The sequence below is a fragment of the Gavialis gangeticus genome, unplaced genomic scaffold, assembly GCF_001723915.1.
Source record: "Gavialis gangeticus isolate Ggan-Ray unplaced genomic scaffold, GavGan_comp1, whole genome shotgun sequence".
Lineage (NCBI taxonomy): Eukaryota > Metazoa > Chordata > Crocodylia > Gavialidae > Gavialis > Gavialis gangeticus.
In genome coordinates, this window is record NW_017729034.1 from 27,813,362 (window position 1) to 27,835,711 (window position 22,350).

General features: G+C 41.2%; 1 protein-coding gene across 1 annotated transcript in view; it reads right to left on the reverse strand.

The window, feature by feature from the left end:
* DNAH8 (dynein axonemal heavy chain 8) overlaps positions 1-22,350 on the reverse strand; it is a 397,167-nt gene that overhangs the window by 101,608 nt on the left and 273,209 nt on the right. Inside the window, exons 71-80 of the mRNA XM_019526702.1 lie at positions 20,000-20,137; positions 19,308-19,435; positions 18,312-18,483; positions 14,320-14,475; positions 10,394-10,549; positions 8,851-9,033; positions 8,296-8,401; positions 4,967-5,219; positions 4,671-4,861; positions 194-315 (exon numbers count right to left, since the gene is read on the reverse strand). Of these exons, the coding sequence (XP_019382247.1) occupies positions 194-315; positions 4,671-4,861; positions 4,967-5,219; positions 8,296-8,401; positions 8,851-9,033; positions 10,394-10,549; positions 14,320-14,475; positions 18,312-18,483; positions 19,308-19,435; positions 20,000-20,137 (1,605 nt within the window). The remainder of the gene's footprint in view (positions 1-193; positions 316-4,670; positions 4,862-4,966; positions 5,220-8,295; positions 8,402-8,850; positions 9,034-10,393; positions 10,550-14,319; positions 14,476-18,311; positions 18,484-19,307; positions 19,436-19,999; positions 20,138-22,350) is intronic.

Genomic DNA, 22,350 nt, shown 5'->3' on the forward strand with positions numbered 1-22,350 from the left:
TTGCCACTCCATTCATTTTGCTTGTATCTCATACTGCAGCTCCAATCCTTTTTCTGTTTTTGGTTTTTCAGACCCTTAATTTTTCAAGGCTGTGGCCATGTGTTATTTGTCTATAAAGCAGGACACTGAAAATTTAATTCTGATTGGGAACTGTGAGCACTAATAAAAACAAAGATAAATATAACAATATCACCTGATTCATAATTTCTGAAAACTGTGGAAGTTTACTCAATTCTACCAAATTCAGCCATGTCATATCAAGGATCCACCGGAATGGTTTGGGAGGACAAGCTTTTAGATCCAGCGCTGCACCTCCTAGAAAGAAACATCATTGTGATAAAATACATACGATGCAATTTGATATTTGTTTGGGAATACTACAGCAATATGACTTAAAACAACTGCATAACAATCAGGGTTTCTATATTATGGGCATGTCAACATACAGCAGAAAATATATTTTAGAACTTTAAGAGGGAGATTATGGCAGAGCAAGAAGAAATAAAGGTTGCAGTGTGTATTTCTTTTCACCTTGTTTTCAGATGATCTAAAACAGTAGTTCCCAACCTCCTTAGACTCAAAGCACACCATAGAATATGCCAGCTCTTAGCATTCACTTGTTTTTTTTACTACAGAAAAAAACAATAGAGTTCTTCTGTTGCAAAAAACTCAGACCACAACAGGTCAGTGTGTTTTTCACACTACAGGTTTCAATCCTTGTGATTTGTGTGTAGGTGTTTGCTAGGGCTGTGCAAAGGTTTGGGTGGTGATTCAATTTGGAGGAAATTCGGCCTGATTCGGTGGCTGAATCTCTGAATCTGAATCGAATCAGGGGACCAATTAAAAGGTCCAAATCAATTCAAAGCTCTCTGAATCTTTGGAAAAGATTCAGAGAGCTTTGATGATTTGCACAGTCCCTACCTGCTGTACCATGGAGCTGCAGTCAGACTTGAAGCTGGTAAAAAGGAGGTGGGAGAGAGGGGTCTGGGGGAGGGGACCATGGGGGAACACCTGCTAGACCCCCTGACCCCTGCCTGCTCCAGCTGGTACTTTAAAAAAAGGCCCTACTCACTGGGTGCTGCCCAGCAGGGGGGCAATTCTCTCTGCCCCCCACTGCATGGGGGGCTCTGCCATGAGCCCCACAACCCCCTCTTTGCTCCCCCCTCACACCCCCCTCACGGCTGCCCAACCCGGATCAGCTCTGGCCCTTTAAAAAAAAAAGCAACAAGAAATAACGCAGGATTCACCACTCCTGGAGTGGCCTTGGAGCTTTGGGGGCTCATGCAGAGCCCCCCATGTGGCATGGGGCAATGCAGGGCAGTGGGAATCACCCCCTACTGGCAGGAGCAGTGAGTCCAGGAGTTTTCTCATTTTGTTTTTTTTCTTAAAGGGCTGGATCTGGCCCAGGCAGGGCACCCATGGGGGGGGCTGGAGGAGCAAGGAGGGAGTTGGGGGGTTTGTGCAGAGCCCCCCACACAGCATGGGGCAGTGGGGGGCAGCAGGAATCGCCCCACCTGCCTGGCAGCACCTGGTGAGCACCAGGGCTTTTTTTCTGCCAAAGAGCCAGGAGCTGGGGCAGGTGAGGCAGCCATTGCCGGGCTGGGACAGTGGGCAGAGGATGGGCCTGGGTGATTTGAATCACGGAATCGGGACAGTGATTCAAATCACCAAATCGAATCACTGTCCCCCGACTCAGCCGAATCTGAAGCGAATACTTGCCACTTCGCTCAGGCCTAGTGTTTGCACACCTCAGAGTGCTAATACTGAGCATCACCCAGTGACATGCTTAAAAGATTTCAAGGCACTCTGGTTAAAAATCACTGGTCTAAATTTTCTAAACGTATTCATTGTGACCAGCTATGTCCACACCTCTGAAATGGTGACCTACCAATTTAAATCCTTTAACACACTTTCTAAATGTAGGCATCCCTATAAATATATTCCTAAATACAATTTGCATGTATATATGTATGTTAACACACTTCTTTAGTGATATAATGTAGAAACTCATATTCTCAAGCAAATTTGACTGATTTGTGTGAAATCCTAATGACACAGTGAACTGTGCACTGATGAGCAATTACCAAATGTTTTTGTTCATCCCCTTGAAAAAATAATTGCATACAGTGTTTGCACCTAGAAAGTTTTTTCTGGATGAGATAGACTGCCTATATTAAGTAAACTGAAACCTGAAAAAACTTTGAAAATGAAAGAAACTTTTCATTTTACTAGGTTTGTTTTTCTTTAATACAATATAATATGGCAATGCAGGTATTACTGTAACAATATATGACCACAGGCAAAGCTGACTCCAGCTCTAAAGGCAATTATCTTTGTTTTGAACCCTGTTTTTAGCTTTAAGATGTATCCCTGAATCCATTTCATAATGCTTCAGATCTAGAATATACAAGCAGTCGTCTTCATTTTTATAGGAGGATACTGATTACACACTGATGTCTTTAATAGTTTATCTCAAAACTATTTATCATCCTGACAATTTCCTGATATTAGGTTGTTTTACTGTACAGGGAATTCTTTGGATGAATTTTCTTCTATTTCATTTATTATAATGATGTATTGTAGATTGTTTTGCATTTACTTTTAAGAAGAAAAATATTTCTTTATGAAGAATTTATCCTTAGATAGTACTTTTAATAAACAGCAGAGAAGGAAAGCCAAAAGGGAATCTTGTACTGTCAAAAATACATTGCACATTCACCTGCAGTTCTGCTTCCTTTCTAATACTTAGCATTTCTATAATGTTCACAGAACATTATAGATATTACTAAACTAGTCCATGAGGATGGTGGAAAGCCAAGGAAGGAGGGGAGAGAACGTGGAAAGGTAGAAGAAAGAACAATCAATCTGGTCTGAAGAACCTTATCTTGAATGAATAACAACAAAAGGCCCAGCAAGCTAGGAAAGCATATCTGTGTTCCACAGTGTCTGACAACACAACTGGAGAGGAAATGCAAGTGAGCATCTCTGGAAGAGAAGTACAAACCAGTTGTTACAGACTGGGAGAAAGGTCAGGATCTGAGTCAAATATTTTTACTATAATTTCCTTTTTCTTAGTAGCTTCTTCCATCATAAATGCATTATGCCTCTTTTCTGGGAGCCATTAAGGGTTTCCAGTGGTGTCTCGGAGGCCTCCAAAGCTAAACTGGCTCCCTCATTTCAGGCTACCAGAATAATGCTTCTAACGGTGTAGAAACACTCCAAAAATTGTGTTAGTTCTAAAAGAGTATCTTGGAAAGTATGTTGACTAAATAGAGGTAACTACGTGTAAGTATCCTTTTAGCTGAAAAAAATACAAAATGTTACAACTTTCATTGTAATGATGCAATAGATTAGACGGGGATGTAAAGTGAAGGGACAGAAGGAAGGAAATAAGAGCAAGCAATTTTCTGATCTGTTACACAACTCTGGGGCCTCATTCTGCATGAATGAGATTCTGCCATAATTGAATCACATAAGTAGGAATGGAAAGGGCAAAATAAAAATATTATTACAGGGTGCATCTACATGTGTGCTTTCCTGCAGTTGACTAATCAGCTCTGCAGTAAAGCATCACTGTCTACATGTGTGCTGGTATTAGGGCACAGAAAATTAATTAACTCTGCCATAAGATAGTACTATCCCTGGCAGTACTATCTTACAGGGGAGTAATTAAGTATGACAAAATGCACGTGTAGATGGTAACAGGGGCAGACCAGGGCATGAGGATGCTAAAGTGCAGAGGCTGCCTGTCATATGGCTCTGCAATTTAGCACTGTTATGCCCTAGCCAGTCCTGATGTCACCCAACACTGCCACCCAGAGCCTGGGGCTGATCCCCCCCAAACCTGCTGTTAGCCCAGGGCTGCTCCGCCCTGGCTCAAACTGTAAACACTGCATCTGGGAGCAGCTGACTCAGGCTTGAACTGGTCTGTGCTTTATTGAGTCATGTTAATTCATGTGAAGATGCACCTACCTTAGACTAAAAAAAATAAATAAACCCCTCAATACAAAGTAAATGCTTTATACTTTAAGAAATTTTTGAGGACCATCCCCGTCTCAAAGTTGACTGTACTGAGGAACAAAAACTCAATTTGTAGAGTGTGATCAATGTACTACAAAGATTGTTTTTTGCAAATTCCAACGCTATTGAACATTTTTTTCCAAAATGCCATTACAGACATTGTAAAGGGAAGTCTTGATTCTTTCAGAAATGTTTCCCTGCATGCCTCAAAGATTCAGGATTTTTTTCCCATCTTTTTGAGATTACTTTTAGGGGCAAACACCTTTGCATTCTGAATGAATGAATAAAGCATGTAACAAAAGATTATGTACATTTGAGATACATCTTTGGAGCTCGCTGAAAGTGTGTTTGGAGTAAAATCTTCCTATGGCATTGTTAGAATTTTCTGCTAACATCTTATTATCTACGGGTTATTGTGGCAAAGAGTTGCACAGGAAAACTGTGGCTTGTATAAAAAATATTTTCTTTAACAAATTTTGAATTTGCTGCCAATTTATAAGTTTTAAACATTCTGGAATCTAGAGAGATTGGGAGGGGGTGCAGTTCTCTGCCAATATGCTTTCTACTTTCTAAGTTTAAAAGGTCTGTTAACTCACCAATAAAGATTCAAAATATTTTTTTATTTTAAATGCATCTTTTTTACTTTTTACCTCTAATAAGTGCTTGGAACTCTCTGGTTTTGACGTGTCCCCTCTGAAGATCAATTTTTAATGTTAGAAGAAGGGTAAAGAGGAATTTGTGGTTTTCATACAAGCCTCTGACAGAGTACATATAAGTTTCATACGTAAGGTATTCAATAATATTTGAGATTCTTTTCTGAGGCAAAGGAGACTTCTCAGATCTAAAGCATGAAAAGAAAACACATAGAAATGGTATAAATAATATTGATATTAATTGTAGTTGAAAGCTAAATGTTCCAATCATAGATAGATCTGTATTATCATACTTGGCCATGGACTGGTCAAATAACTTTAAGAACTGGGCCAGTGAAGTTTGGTACATGTTATTGACCATGCTCATTTCTGTGATAAGAAAGTAAAGAATGCTTCCTCGTGTAGCAGCAGGTCGATATTCCTCTTGTGCAGTATTTATCTTCACTTGAGTTTCTCCTGCCACATATAACTTTTCAGCTACCTCAGCTGCTGTTTGTTTAGTTGTTCGCAGAACACCAATCAAAGATTCATCATCTACTAGAGAACCTAAAATGTTAAATATAAAATATATTTAGAATTGGTTTTAGATTTTCCACATGCATGGTTTTAAATGAAAATTAAAATGAAAAAGTTATTCATTCTGAATGACCTACTGAATTTCACAATTGCACACCAAATAAAACAAGTACAGAATCAAAATACTAAGTTTTGTATACTAGAAAATTGCACTGATGCAGCTTATTTTGACATAGCTGTACCTTGGCTAACTGCAACTGTGCAGTGTATCTACAACAGACACCATTCTCCATCACAGGGGTCAGCAACATTTTTGGGCAGAGGGCCAAAAACACCTGGAACCTTGACTTTTTAGAAGTTGGTGCCAGGGGTGGATGGCAAGGTACCTGTAAGGGGCCCAATTCTTTCTGTGGCAGTGCAGCCCCAGCCCCTTACCCACCATCCACCCCAAAGTGCAAGTGCCAAGCAAAATGCCCCATGTGCCAGGGGTTGCCTACCCCTGCTCTATCACATGTTCTGAGCATGCTCCATCCACACGGAACACTCTTAAAAACTATTTCAGGATCTCTAGACTGTTGCACTGAAAGTCAACAGGACTTAAAAGCTTCTAAATAGCTTAGATTCTTTAAAACTATTATCCTATATCCTTTAGAAAGCACACCGGCAGTTTTAAATCTGCCTAGTTCCATTAACTTTAACGAAGCTACCTACATTTTCACAAAACCTGAGTATCTGTCATAAGCAGTTTTGAATCTTTGTGTTACAGTCTTATTACATTCATTAAACTTCCCCTTCAGTGGCAGTGACAGTGTTTCCACCCAGGTCAAGACTTCTTTTTTTTTTTTTAGTGTTAGAGCAATGCCTCTTTCAGTAGAGGCACTGACATACTAGTTAACTAACTTTTACCTTCTTCTTTAAAAAGATACCTCAGAAAGGGTCTGTGTACTAACTCACAAACGTACTCCCAAGGAAAGGAGCAAAAGAGAGAGACAGTCCACCAAATAATGCTCAGTCTTTATTCATGTATTCTGCTCCTAGATGTGGTGTCAGGGTTCAAACAAAGAGAGTCAGGGTTCTATTATGGTAGCCCAGTTTCAGCTGCAGCACGCCTCCAGGATTCAGGTGGATAATACCTTAATTAGGCTTAGATTAGGTCAAAAGGGGAAACTGGCCCCTATACCAGCATATAGGAGCCAAAATGATCACCCCCCAGTTTGGATAATTAATTTGGGTGTTGAGGAACTTCACAAAACAGAGAAATGAATTCGGACCCAGGGGCTCTGAGTAGGGTGGCCATCACAGTCCACTTGGCCTCTGTCCTCTATTGATATGAAACCTGACGCCTTTATGTCCTATAGTTTTTTCTTCAAGAGAAAAATAGAGGACATAAAGGCGTCAGGTTTCGTATCAATAGAGGACAGAGTAGCAGAAAACCGGAATGTCCTCTATGATGGCCACCCTAGCTCTGAGATGACAATAAAACTGTTTCACAGCATCTGTACCATCTTAGAGGCAGGTCTTTTGGACTTTCTCAGTCTCAAATACATCTTGCCCCCATGAAGTTTTCATTTTTACAAAGGAGCCCTATGCAACTTTCCCAAATCCTGCCTCTGCATTTGTACAGAACTGTATCCATTCGTACCCATTTGTAGAGGTCTACTTAATTTGTGGTTTCACAGATTTTGCAGAAACCATGAAATCTGGAATTGTCTGCAAAATCCATGCAATCAACAAAAAAGCCCACCTTAATAAAAATAAAATGCTGGCTCCCTAGTGGTCCTCACTGCTGGGAGGGAAAAGCACCAGCTGAAGGGGTAGCACAAAGGCCAGTAGGCAAGATGGCTGCTGCCACATCATCCCTTCTCCCCCTCCACCAATCAGCATCATGGGCCAGGACCACACAAAGAGCAACCAGAAATCAAGATGATGGCCACCCCCTCAACTCTCCGCCCCCTGGGGCCTCTCTGCCAATCAGCGCTGAGGGATGGGGCTGCCATGAAATGAATGCAGAGTGAGAACTTTATGCCATGATCAACCTATGAAAATTGGTAAATACCCCCATGATTTAGGTAGACTCCTACATAGAAGCTCACAGAAACAAGGTTCACTTTATGAATGCAAGACTGGTCAGCTTCCTCCACTAGAGCAGTGGTTCTCAAACTTTCTGGACTTGAGGCATCCCTCACTGAACTGAAGGCAACCTTCACTGGATTTGAGACAATCCTCCATAACTTTTGTGAACTGAGTGGCATACACATTTCAAAAATTAATGTATAGATTACAGCACTTACTTTCTTGCAGAAGGGAATGGCAGTGGGGCTGGGGGATCTTTCAGGCAAGCAGAAGCCTCTGCCTGTGCTTATCTATTTAATTTATCTGCTTATCTCCTAACACCTTACTTATCTCCTCATCTCATGGATCCCTTCAAAAGTTCCTAGAGGCACTTTTGGATGCCCTGGCACCCTGGTTGAGAATCACTGCTTTACAGCAGGGATTGGCAACATTTTTGACTGGAATGCCAAAAACACCCCAACCCTGACCCACGTCTTGATTTGGTGTGGCAGGGGCAGACCGTGGGGAGATGGGAGGGGCCTATCCTCATTGCCACCAGCAGCTGTATACAGACCTCTGGGCAGACAGCAGAGGAGGAGCCAGGGTTGTACTGCTCCAGGCCTCTCCCCTGCCCTCCACTCAGAGGCGCATGTACAGTTGCTGCTGGCATAGAGTCCAGCCAGGGCTCTGGAGCCCAGTGCAACTGTCTGCAGCCTCCTGGCTACTGCCTGCCCCAGCTCTGGGCATCTTCTGCCAGCCATGGAGCCTGGGCTGCTTGCAGCAGAGCTTGTAGCCTCCCAGCTGCCTTCTGCAGGCAGCCCAGACTCCATAGCTGGCAGCAGCTGCCCAGAGCCTGGGTCAGCTGTGACGTGCTGAGCAAAATGGCCTTGTGTGCCATGCTCTGGTATGTGTTGGGGGTTGCCAACCCCTGCTTTAGAGGGTAATCTTGGTTTTGTGTACTCAGTGCCTCTGTGGAAGGACTTTGATGTAAACCACCATTTTATTTTGTTTACAAAAATCTCATATTCTCATATTTTGCATATTAATACAGAACCTTTAGTTGCACTTAGTTTGTAGAGAAGATTATCTTCAAGTTCTTTCATCTTTCTCTTATTAAAAGTAACATCTTCCATGAGTTTAATTCGTTCTGCTTCGAGCTCCTATTGTCAAAAACCAATTGTTAAAATTGTTTATAGATACTATTAGTGTATTATATTTAAAATGCACTTTTCCATATTTCACTTTAGTAGAGTTTAAATTGTATTTTCAGTTATTTTAAGTTTTCACATTTTGAATAAATGGTATTTGCATAATGATCTTTTATTTAACTGTTTAGCCAGTGTTTTTTTTCTGTGTTCATCCATCTTAAAGTATCTCACTAAATGTCTACTGCCAATATGCAATTATTTCTAATGCCAATAGAACTCTTCATAGAAAATCCGGAAGTACATATTTCTGTTATTTAAAAAAATCCAATCTGAAACTTAATAAAATATTGTAAAATGGTTTGTCATTCTCTGCCTGCATTTTCCTTCTTCCAATACTACTAAAAGCAGTTGGATAAACCACAAGTAAGCATCACTGAACTTTGTTCATCTTAACAGCTTACCTGTTTCTCAGTAAGAATTACTCTTCTTAGTAATTGATTTTCAAGTCCCTTCATTGTAACAGTAAAATCAATAACTGATGTTTTAGCATTGATCTCAGGTGTGAAAGCTGGATTGGGTAGTTTTGTAGTAATGTATAGCTTAAATGTATTCATTACATCTATTTCTTTATCACCAACTTTCACCTGTAGAATAAATTAAACAAGTGTTAAAAAGAAGAAAAATAATTTGCTTTCAATCAATCATGTTAACTGAACACATAATAGACCAAGCAAAAACATTTTAATTTTGGAAATATTAAACAAAGAAGACTATTGGTATATTTAGACCTCATATTTGCCATGAAAAAAAGTTCTCTGTGTAATGTTCAAGAACTAACGGTAGTGGTTAGCAGCCATGGTGAGTTATAAAAGTATTAGCATCTAAATACATGGAGAGAGTGCTTTCAGTGTAGAGCTCGATCTGCTTCAAGAGCATTAGACTTAATTCCTGATGTTATGCATAGCTAATCAGAGGTCAAGCTAAATGCTTAAGTGGTAATGTCAGAAAGTTTGAGCATTGCTCATGATTTCCCTTTTAATATACAGGCTAGGGGACCTGGGCTGCTTCAAACAATAGTGCAGACTCAATGGAAAGAACCAGGGGGCTGAATCACCTCTTCCTTAAGCAAGTTTCTTCTGCTGTTTTACTACTTCAGATAAAAATGGAAAGGATGAGTAACTGTTTTATATAGATAATTCCCAATAATACCAACAATCTGGTCTATAATCTTTTACCTGTTCTCTTCAGCTTCTAGCTTAGTTATGGACAATTAAACTGAAATATAATGAAGACTTAAAAATAACCAGATTGGTCTTTTTGGTCTTTATGATGAAATAGGATGCAGTTATTTTAGTTGAGGATACTTCTGTTTTTCTCTGTTATAACTTATGAAGGTTATTTTTTGGTCTTGTGACAGTATCAGTGGTGGAAGACATGTCAGTGTGGGGAGGATCAGAAGGAAAAAATGTGTGCATGAACAAGGAAGATGGACACTTTCAATATATCCTGTGGAAAAATCAAACCTATTGAATTATATGTAGCGTGCTCTTATATTACTAAATTAATGTGAAAGGGCTACACAAGTTACCTGAGTACAAAATTAAGAGATAACACAAGAAGTCTGAGATATTGCTTATTATTAACCAAATAAACATACATCTTGAATTGTTCTTTCTGAGAATGTATCGACTGTTTGAAGATCCCATGTCATAATGATCAGCCCTCTGGTATAGACAGACAGATAATGTTCCTTCGGCTGTTGGTGGGTATTGGGAGAATCACTTATAAATCAACAGAAAGTGCCTCCACCTTTCAATAGGATGAGCACAAATGACGGGTGGACCAGAAACTTCAGGACTGACCCTTGTAATTAAACTCAGATTCTCACACAGCAACATCATTTATATTACCTCAGAAAATAAAGTTTGCACAGTTTAGCACAGATATGGAAGTTAAAGAGAGAAGTATATTATTTATCATGAGCTCTTCTGCTAAGGAACTAACCTTGTAAGAGGAACCTGATTTAATGAAATTCTTTTCTAATATATTATCAAGGGCAGGATCCAACTCTTCACCTATATCCTCAATAACAAGTGATCGTCCCAGTGAAAGGCTGTCCTCCAAATGTGTGCGGAAATACTTGTGATTTAAAGTTGTCACCTTAAAAAGGAAATAATGAATTGGCATAAAGATAAAAGTACTTCTTCAAAGTACTATGTAAAAACTGCAAATCTTTTTGGAAAAATACTTTTTAATTTTTAAAAAACCAATGGATTACGTCTATTTGCTTTACTATAGCAATCTCAAAATTTATGTGGTAAGAAATACTTCTTGTTACAACTACAAAGATAAGTTATAAAAAAAGCTCTGAAGAACAGAAAATGATCCCAGAGATTGATTGTAGTAAGATAAGAAGTCTTTCACTGCTGGGTACCCAGAATAAATCTGATACAGATTGTTAGCAATTATTTTTTACTACTAGACAGCCATTTGGTATTTTCAAACTCAGCAACTGCTTCTCTATTCTGTTCCCTTCATGAAGATTTTCTAGCTGAACCACAAGGGCTGAAATTTGAATTCAGTCTCAGAGAAATATCAATAGTTCACTGAAAAATCATGAGCCATGGTCAGAAATCATAACATTGGATAAAAATTGTGATTAGAAACAAATATTTTTTAAAAATTGCCCCCTGGGTTTTGAGCCTGTAGGTCATATTTCCAAGTATTGGATGAAGTAGGCTGTCACCTACATAAACAAGTTAATCTCTAATGGTGCTTGTCCATGTGACAAAAATGGGCTGTTTTCGTAGTTGTCGCAGAGCACTTAGGTGCCCTGCGCCTGAGAACAGAGACGGCTCAAGAGAGACCCCTAGCGATGAGAAGGGGGAGGCGCAGCAGCCAGTCACCAGGGCAGCACAGGTGCTGGTTGCTGGGGCAACCAGCGAAACCTGCTGACAGGAAAGGGCATGGCTTAACCCTTCTTAAGCCCAGGTGGGAGGCCAGGGTGGCAGTTCCCCTCTGGCAGCCAAGGAGAGGGGAGCTCGGCCAGTGCGGAGAGAGGGGCAAGGATTGACTGCATGAGCATCCCCTGGTTTGCTACCATGGGCTGGAGTATTTTTCCCAGTAGGGATCAAATGTTGTTTGACCGGACGGTTTAGTTTTACGTTATAGCCCAGGGGCTTTGTGTTTACTGTTTTACCAGAGGACCGGGTGAGGCTATTAGGGGTTGGAGGAGGCCTCATAGGGACCCCATGGTAGCATGGGGGTCCTGGCGCCAGAGAGGGCGCAGCATCTTGGGGGTGCATTGGCCCCAGCCCCAGAGCGAGAGGGGGCAGCGAGGAGCCCCGAGCAAAGAAGGGAGTGCAGTGAGGAGCCCCAGCGAGGTAAAGGAGAGGACCGAATTACAGTAAGGCCCAGGTCAAGATCCTGGCGGTACCATCTGCGAAGCTTGGGCTGCGGTGTAGGGGAGAAAAGGAGCTGCAGATAGCACCCCCTGGCACTGGGTGTAGAAAGTGGGCAGCCTCCCGCTAATTACATCATTCAATCAATTAAGATCAAGGTGTGGCAGGCAAGTAAGCAGGCGGCTGGCCCATAACAGGAGAGCTGAGTCATCACCAAAACGACTCCAGCAGCAATACTCCTGTCACAGTAGTTTAACTGCATCACACTGTACATGTGCGGGGGGAGGGGTTTATGATTCAAATAAGTTTGCTACATTGCAAACTAAACCACATCCACACGTAGTTTAGTTAGCAACGTAGCTACTTGTAATGTTGCAGCCTTTGACAGCTCACCACATCCCCACCGCAGGAGAGGTGGGCTAAAGGAAGAAGTGGTAAAGGACCTGACCCTTTTTTTTTCATGGAGCCTGCCCACCTCTCCCATCACCAAGGAGGCGAGTTGCTGGTGGGCCCTGAGCTGCAGGGAGCCCCATACTTTCCCTCCACACCAGCAGTGTCCCCTGGGCAGCATGTGCCCACTAGTAGCCCACTCAGGCAGCCCCGGGTGATGCTGCTGCCACAGAGGGAAAAACCAGGGCTGCCAGCAGCTCACCTCCTGGCCACAGGAGATGTGGGCAGGCTCTGTATGGAAAAAAAGGATCAGGCCCCTCATCGTAACAGTGATGAAAACCCCTAACTTGAAACAGTGGCTTTTTAGTCATTGCAATTAAATACCATTTCAATTTAGGAGACTAAACCCGTTACATGTACAAGTGGCCTAAAGTGCCACCGTGTTGCCATGCTTTCTGTCTTACTTCAAACTAACATGATTAACAATCTCTCTCTGTCTTTCCATAGCAATGAGGCCTAGAAACCTACTGTTCTATTAAATGAAGACTGAAATTCTTAGTCATTTTACTTTAGAAGCTGAATCTAGTGGAGCAAATATTTGCTTGAAATATATACTAGAAAAACAGCAAATAATATAAGCCTCATTACGTAACTGTGAAATTTGACACTGACATTAAAACTGTAAAAAATATAGGCTTTCCTGTCTGAGCTACTTTAGCTAATCTGGCTTGTTACTCTTGTGCATTAGGTTATAATGTCACTGCAGTGAAAATTTCTTATGTTCTTTTGCATAAATGGACTGTTTAACTTGATTTAGTTTGTAAATCTATTATTTTAATATCAATAATTTTGAGGGTAGAAACAGACTTCACCTTTTATCACCTTTGTACTGCCACAAAAAAAATGTATAGTGGCACAAAGGCCAACAAACAGACGTCAATACTTCTTTTCATACCACAAATACCCAAAAATTGTGGCTATGACAAAGTTGGTATCAATCCGTGCTGCTATTTAGCAGTAGATGTGCATTTACTTTATGGTATGAGACACTGGGCAGCCTGGATGGCAATCCAGGGGCTTGAGAGGCCCAGTCCCACACACCTTGGGAATTCCCAAATAGGACTGGGATCCTCAAGCGACGGGGGCTTTCCCTGCTTACAGACATGTGCCTCCAAGAATCTTCAGGGTGCATCTCTGTAAGCAGGGAAAATCAGGGCTTCCCCACATTCTGAGATACATCCCTGGGATCTCTGGGGCACATCTCCATAAGTGGAAAAAGTCAGGGTTTCCTTGCTTACTGAGATGCCCCCTGAATATGCCAGAGGCACATCTTTGGAAACAGGGAAGCACAGACTTTCCCCACTTACAGAGATGTGCCCTGGAGATTAGTGGGGGCATGTCTCTAAGCAGAGAAAGCTGGATAGGTGCTCCCAAGGCTTGAGGGGTTCAATCCTGCCTGGGAATTCTCAGCATGTGCAAGACCAGGCCCTTCAGGCACTGGGAGAATGTCCCATTTTCTCATGGCATCAACAGAAGGGACATCAGGCAATGTGTTTTCACCCAGACATATACTGGCATAGCTGATCTACTTAATTTGGCAATGTCTATTTCTAACCAGAGTTAGATAGACCCAAGTCCTTGCATTTAGACCTCAATTTACTCCAACAATGACAGATCTATTTATGAATTCCTTCTCTTGCTCCAATTCCACTTACATATCAGTTTTAAATATCTCATCTACACTTCCAAAGGGCTGCATTATTCTGCCTTTGGTCCTGTCAATGAATGCACACACACCCCCTTCCATATGAACTAGTATCTTTGATCCTGAACAAAATGCAATCTTCCTCATTTCAAATATAGCTCAGGTACCGTCAGCAGGAGCTATGACATGCAAGAGGAGGGGAAGGGTTTGCAACCCAGTCTGAACTGTATGCTGCTGCAGCTATACTATCAGTACTTGAACTAGCTAGTTTAAAGTTTGGAAGACTCCTGTTGTAGCTAGTTTCAAGTTAGATTTGGTATTACCTACATAAGCTGCAGTCTCTGCTGTGACTGCAATGTACACATGCTCTAAGAAATAAGGGAAGGCAGAGTGATATACAATCAAGCATATTTCCTTAAAACTTTATTACTCACCTGCAATTCATTACCCTGTTCTTTCTTTTTAATCCATGTTTTCCCTTGAGTTTGTGGATCTATCAAAAGTGGGTATCTAGTTGCTTTAGTAACAATGATGCCATTCTGAATTGAGAGTTCATCTCCTGGCAGCCCTTGCAGGTTCCACTCACTAATCTGGAAAAAAGAAAGAGCATTATTATGGCTTGAACTAAACCTCACTGGACATATTTACATGTGAAATTAAGACAGAGCAATAAACTCTGGTACAGTTCATGCTGGAATCAACTGTTCCTGGGCACAGTGCTTACATGTGCACCCAGGACCACAGCACTTTGAGCTGGGTAGAAGTCCCAGCCTGGCAGGAGGCCTGAGGGGTCAGTCCCGACCTGAGGTGGCCGAGGAGCTGGCTGGGGCATGAAGGTGCTGAAGTGCAGGGCTAGGGTGCAGGCAGCTCCCACACTTTAGCACTCTCATGCCCCAGCCAACCCCTGTCACCATCTACACGTGTGTTTCAGCACATGTAATTACCCTGCCATAGGACAGTAGCGTCCCCAGCAGTACCATCCTATGATGGAGTTAATAAATTTACTGCATCCTAATACCAACACATGTATAGACTGTGACTCTTTACTATGGAGCTAACTAGTCAACTTGCAGGGAAGCGCATATGTGGATGCACCCACTGAAACTGACGAAGAGAGGTAAAAGAGTGTAACCAAAGCCCTTCATTTTAGGGTATGGACGGGCACAAAAAGCAAAGGTACAAGCATTCAAGCAGTTTGTGGCAAAAGGAACCTAATGACTCCACCACAAACATCTAGCTTTAAGTAGCAACTTTTCTGTCTTCTATTGCCACATGTAACTCTTGTTCGGTTACACGTGGCAGGATGGGGGTCCTGCTGTATTCCACAGTTCTCCACTCTCTCTCCCCTACCTTCCATAGGGGATGGAGGGAGGGAGACTGGCTAGCTCCCTAATAACCTGCCCTGTGGTGAGCTGTCAGTGAACCCTATGGGGACTCTGCTGTTCCAAGGTCTTGGGTCTCTTCAGGATGGTTCAAGCAGCAGCGCCACTTCCCTTAACACCTTGCATGTTCCTAGATCTTCCTAGGACCATGTAAGGGGGGGTCATAACTCCACAGTTTGAACCATCCTGGAGACAGACCTGGAACAGTTCAAGCAGCAGTGCCACTGCTCCTCAACCCCTGAACATCCTGGGGATACTTGGTGGACTGTGCAAGGGGCGTGGTGAATGCCTGGGACTTGGGGGGGGGGCAGAGATGGTAGTGGGGAAGAAGAGCAGTTCTGATCACCCCTGCCACCCTTAGAGGGCACATGGTTATTGTTGGCAGCTGCCGCCTTTCAACAGCTGCTAGCTGATGACTCACTGATAGCCTGTCCCATTCCCCAGCAGGGGAGAGGGCAGGCTGTTAATGATCAGGCTCCCCTGTCAGCAGGGGCCAACCAAAGAGTTGCCCCCTATTACTCCTCAGCTGGATAGCATGTGACTGTAGCTCTCCAACCAGGGAGCTGGAACATCAGTATGGCTCCATTCGCACTATGCTTTTGTGGCACTGGAAATATTTTGTGCTCAAACAGCACAACTGTCTATATCTCTAGACAACTGTAAAAAACAAGAGAGACCTCAAAACAAAACACAGCCTGTAATACCATGTAAAACAAAGGTTATTGGAAATTGCTCAAGAATTTGAGCTAAATGGAAAGAGGGACTTTTCTGCCTACTTCTTTTGAGGATGTTTGTGTACGTAAAGGAGAAGCAAAAATGTAGAAAAGTTGAGAGAAGAGGCTGCAAAGAAGTATTAGATACAGCTTGAACAAGCACCAGGGGTCTAGCTGAGTTAAAGTTTTCTGGTCCGAGCACTGTGATGATCACCTTTAGTTCTTTAATATATTTAATGAAATCTATCTATACTTTGCTCAGCAATGTAATATCTAATAGGAGCCAGTAAGAGCTTTGATATTTTGCTGTGCTATATTGCTAAGTAATTAGAGAAAAATGGGTATCAGTGATTATTCTTTAGAATCATAGAAAATTAGAGTTGAGGGGGACATCAGGAGGTCATCTAGTCCAACCCCCTGCTCAAAGCAGGACCATCCAACTATATTACTCCAGCCAAGGCTTTATCTAGCCATGGACTTTCGTTTAAAAACCTCTAAAGATGCAGGTTCCACAACCTCTCTGGGTAACCTGTTCTGGTGCTTTACTATCCTCCTTGTGAAAAACTTTTTCCTAATATCAAACCTACACTTCCCTTGCTGCAATTTGAGATGATTGCTGCTTGTTCTGTCACTTGCCACCACTGAGAACAGTCCAGCTCCATCCTCTTTGAACCATGTTTCAGGTAGTTGAAGTCTACTATTACATCCCCTGCTCAGTGGGCACATCTACACATGACACTATGGTGACATAGCAACATACTATGGCAACATAGATTCCTCAGGCAAAACCTGTGATGCTGCAGCTATGTCGCCATAGCAACATGCTCCCCCATGATAGCACATTATTATGGCGATATAGTACCTAAAAATAACCGTGCGCGGTGAGCGCAGCACAGTAACGGCTGTTACTGCCCTGTCTTTTAGTACTTCAAAAGGAAGTACTAAATGATAGCACAGTAACAACAGCACGACAGCATCATGTGTAGATGCACCAAGTCTTCTCTTTTCCACATTAAATAATCCCAGTTCCCTCAGCCTGTTCTCTTAAGTCATATGCCCCAGCCCTCTGAACATTTTCATTGCCCACTGCTGAACTCGCCAATTTGTTCACATCCTTTCTTTAATGGGGGGCCCAGAACTGAACACAGTACTCCAGATATGGCCTGACCTGTGCTGAAAAGGGGAATAATCATTTCCCTTGATCTGCTGGCAACACTCCTACAAATGCAGCCCAGTATGCTGTTAGCTTTCTTGGCAACAAGGGCACACCATTGGTTCATATTCAGCTTATTGTCCACTGTAACCCCCAGGTCCTTTTCTGCAGAGCTACTGGCCAGCCAGTTGGCCCCCAGTCTGTACCAGCATATGGGATTGTTCCGTCCTAAATGCACGACTATACACTTGTCCTTGTTGAGCCTCATGAGATTTTTTCTGGACCAATTATCCAATTTATCCAGGTCTCTCTGAATCCTAGTCCTACCCTCCAATGTATCTACTACTCCTCCGAGCTTAGTGTCATCCACACATTAGCTGAGGATGTATTCCATCCCATCTTCCAGGTCACTGATTAAAATATTGGACAAAACTGGTCCCAGGACTGACCCCTGGGGCACTCCACTTGATACTGGCTGCCAACTAGATAGAGCCATTAACTACTATTCTTTCAGCCCAGTGATTCAGCCAGATTTCTATTCACCTTACAGTCCATTCATCTAACCCGTACTTCCTCAGCTTACTGGTCAGAATGTTGTGGGAGACTGTCCTAAGTAAATGTTATTGCAACCTTAAAAACTATTTATAGCAATAGTGGAGATAAAAATTATGAAGAACAGAATTTAGCTTTGTTCGTTTGAGTGTCAATTTTCAGAATGATTTTTCAAGTTATGGTTATTTTTATTTATAAAGTTGGTGCTCAAACTCAGAAAACTAAAACAAAATGCTGAATGGTCTTTAAAGTGTATAACTTCATAAATCCAGATATCAAAAATCTGGAATTATCAAAAATCCAGCACTTCCTCCTGCTGCTCCCCCCAGCCTCCCAGACACGGAGGGGGACGCTTGCATGTGGCAGCTGCTGCTGCCACACACCACCCTGTGCTGGCACTCTGCGTGCGGCTGACGTTACAGTCCCCACCCCCCTGCCCTGCTCCATAATGGGCCACTGCACCTGTTTAAAAAATCTGGCATTTTCACATTTCCAGCAGGTGCTCAGTCCCAAGCATATCAGATTTATGAGGTTATACTGTAGTCTGTTCTTATTAAGTATTAATATCATAATGAAAATGTACATTAAAATTAACTGTATACTAAAACAACAAGATACTAACTTACCGTTGGTGGATCTACCAACATTGAAATTAGATTCAAGTTTTCAGTAAAAGGGATTTTCCGGTTTCTCATCTCTGCTTCCCATAAATCTTTAAGCAAAAGGTTCCGAAAATTTTGATTAAAAGGCCCACAATAGGAAAGGAATCCCGTGCAGAGCAAAACATCTCCCACAAGTCTAGAAAAAGAACAAAACTACAATTAAAAGGTACAACTTCCAACCCCTGGAGTTGAACAACAACATTTTAAAACATATATATTATAAAAAAAGGCAACTGGGTTTTTGGTTGTAGCTGTGTTGGTCTAAGCACATAGGCAGGCAAGGTTCTTTGGGTGGATGTGATATTTTTTATTAGACCAACTGACTACTTGGAAAAAAGTTCTTAGCAAGTTTTCGGGCACAGTTACCCTTCTTCAGGCATAGGGAGTCTCTGCTGGTCTGAGACTCCAAGGAATGAGAGAAGCTAAAAGTGTGGCAGGATGTCAGTGAAAATGTAAATAGGTAGAAATTAGGGGAAAAAACGGTAAAGCAGGTAAGGGAGGGGCAAGAAAGAAGAGAGAAAAAAGGCCAAAGGGAGACAACAGCAATATAATACAAGGTAGAAAAAAAGCTGTCTGTGAAAAAGGAAATAGTTGGAGATCATGAAAACAGGAACAAGAGAAGTGAAAAGTGAGACAGGAAGTTAGTGAAAATATAAATAGGTAGAAATTAGAAAAACAAAAGGTAAAACAGGGAAGGGAGGGGGAAAAAAGCAGGGGGGAAAAAAGCCAAAGGGAAACACTACAGTGATAATAATACAAGCTAAAAAAGACACTCTCAGTGAAAAGGAAATAGTAGGAAATCAGGAAGACAAAAGGCAGAAAAGTAGGGGAGAAAAAGGGAGAAAAGGTGGGGGAAAAGAAGAATGTAAGAGGTCAGGTCAGGTAGATACCTGCCTGACCTGACCTCTTATATTGTTCTTCTGTTTTTTTCTAATTTGTATATTTTGACAGATACAATACCTGTTAATCTGAGCTCTGAACTCTTTACTTTGCTGAGTCCATCTAACTTTCTCTCCACTCAGACCATCTATAAGCGCAGAAGCTGCTTGCATCTTTCTCCTGCATGTTTCTGCATCATTCAACAGGTCCTAAAATTGCCAAGTCATTCTAGCTTATTAAACACTCAATTTCTAAAATTCAAAAGCCTATATTTACAAAACCTATAACAATATTTTTGAGAACACCCAACTGATTGATTCTTGTGTATAAATGAAAAAAAAAAAGAGAACTGAGGGAGTAGAGACCTGCCTTGGAAGCCCCCACAGACGATTCAAGGCAATGGGCTCTGGATGGATGTACAGCTTTATCAGTGCCTGGCCCCCATGTTTCAAGCCAGGGTCTTTTATTAAAATAAAAAAAATTCCTTTAGGTGAGTTTAAAAACTTTAGAACTAAACCCAGATGAGTAAAAAGGTACTGTATTAAAAATGCACATAGTCCCTGAGATAAGAAAGGGGTTAAAAGAGACTGCATTTGCCATTCTAGCATTGGCCTAATGCCTGAGAATTCTAAAGCTTGTCAAGCAAACATATATTATGTTTATCTTGTCTTTTAACTTATTCTGATCTGACTGAATCAGTAAGAACAAATTAGATAACTCTAAAATTTCTGCATGCAAACAATGTTTATATTAATACAATATTTTTATCTCACCATTTTCTCCTTCATTGCTGCATCAAACTTTGCCTGCACTTTATCCAGCTCAGCTTGTTTCTCATCTAGTGCCTCCTGAGCCTGGGCTAACTCTGCATTAGCTACTTTCAGACGCCCTTCTTGTTTTGCCAAGTTAGCCTGAGAATAAAGAATAATTAGACAACAAGTAAGCATTTATAATCTATTTTAAATCTATTATTTCAGGCCTGTTTCACTACTTATCAATATGGACTTACGATATGCAACTCTTGTTATCAAATAATCACTGACAGTGTATGTTATCTTTATTAAATAAAGAGTATGAATACATATCTTTAAATTATTTCCTTTATCAATTTCATTTAAATCCATTCATTTAAATCTGCAGTTAATAATTATGTAATCATTTAGCTTTCTGTTCCCTACTATCCATTTTCTTTATGTTTTAAAATGTATTCCAATCTACCAAGATATCAGATAACTTAGTGAACAAGACAGAACCATACAGAAAAGAACCAAGCAATGGATGGTAAATTATTGATCTGTGACCTTGATTATCTTGGAAATGAGAACCATAACTCAGCTTTATTGTTTAGATCTCGAACTTATTTATTTAATTTGTGTGCTCCACAGTGGTGAATATTTTTGTGCTCAGGAGACCTGTGAGTGATCAGTACCAACATACCTTCTCAGCCAGTAAGAAATACACCCCTAGACCAAAGAGCCACACAATTACTGCCAAGTATATATTTATATTAATTTCAGAATAGACTTTTGACCAGTGTTTTCGATCACTACCCCGCAATACTGTTGCTCTTGTAGTATGATACTATTTTCAATTACAACAAGTTTGCTGGCTGAAGCTCTGAAATCACTGTGCAGATTTCCCCCTACGTTTCACGTTACTAAACTTTTGAGAATGAAGTTCTATTAAAATCTCATAAATCTGCAGGTATCATGAAGGCCCTTGCCAGGTTCTTTCATAGAAACATCAGAAAGAATGGTTACTCATTCTACAGTAACTGTGGACCAATTTGAGGTGGTGCAGTAGAGCAACACAAATTATCAGAAGTCTAGAAAAGAAGAAAACAGTTTTTATTGTAGGGCTGCATCCTTTGTTTCAGTTGAAGCTGGCTCTTGAAAGAGTTAACGTTATGTTAAAGTGCATATCCATAGTGACCTCAGTGTTCCCTTTAATTCCTGAGTGAGTGCAGTGCTGTACCCCTCTAGTTGCTGAAGAACTCTATTTGACACCTCTATAATCACCTGCCTTTGGAGTATTGGATACTTGCTCCCAAGAAATGAAGGCTCACTATTCAGAGCAGGAGCAAAGTAACCATTACTTACCTTTACCCTATATAATCTACAAATATGTATCACTTATGGGACATGTGTGTACATACTACATTCAAGTCAGAGATGTCTGGTCAGCAGTATGTGTTTAGTGGTGCATGCATGCTGCACACATACTTCTGAGGCAGTAACACTGGCTAGAAGAGTGAGAAAACTGCAAACCCAAATGACAGGCTCCTCCTACTACATTTTCCACATACACAGAAAAAGACTTTCGCCTAATATGCTACAGTGAGAGTAAATGGACATATGGATGTTAGGTAAGTGTGTGTTAAAGACTAAACCTGAGCCATACATTTCATATCTATAATGTCTAATACACATCAATCTTCTGTAACAGTATTTGAGAAATGCTTAAATTAGTCTGGTGGTCAACATGGAGATGAGATGGTAAGTTCATAATAACCAGGTGAACAGTTGAATTTTCTGCCTCAGGTATGAAGAGTGGTAGGTGATATGAAGTCTTTGCAAAGAAAGGATTGTCTCATTGAAAACTTTAATAATTTCTTTAAAGAATCCATTCCTCTATTATTGGTACACCTATGGTGAGCCTGTGGTTTCTAATACTTTTAATACTTTTGCCTGGGAGTTGGTGTGTGTGCTTCTAGAATTCAAAAGGGGTTGTTCTTAAAACTCTGAGGGCAAGGAAATTTCATATGTCTTCTCATTAAAAAGATTATAGTTCACAAAGGGAAAATCATCCATGGGAATGCAAGAGGAGCGGTGCCAGGAAGATTTATGTTGTTACTGATTTAGATTCTGTATCTGCTGTAATGGGGGCATTTTGCAGCAATGTTCTTGTGCTTACCTGTGGTTTTGGTAGATAGATTTCTCCCTGGGTCTCTATGGTAATTTATCAATTAATTACAACATCAGATCCAAATTGACAAAACTGTATTTGTCAATTCCAGTTCAGTAGTTCGAGGTCCATGTTCACAGCCTGGAGGTGTAATAAACCTGCCTCACAAGTCTGTGAAGTGTGTGGTATTCTTCTGAAGGACAGACTGTAGCCTGCTGTT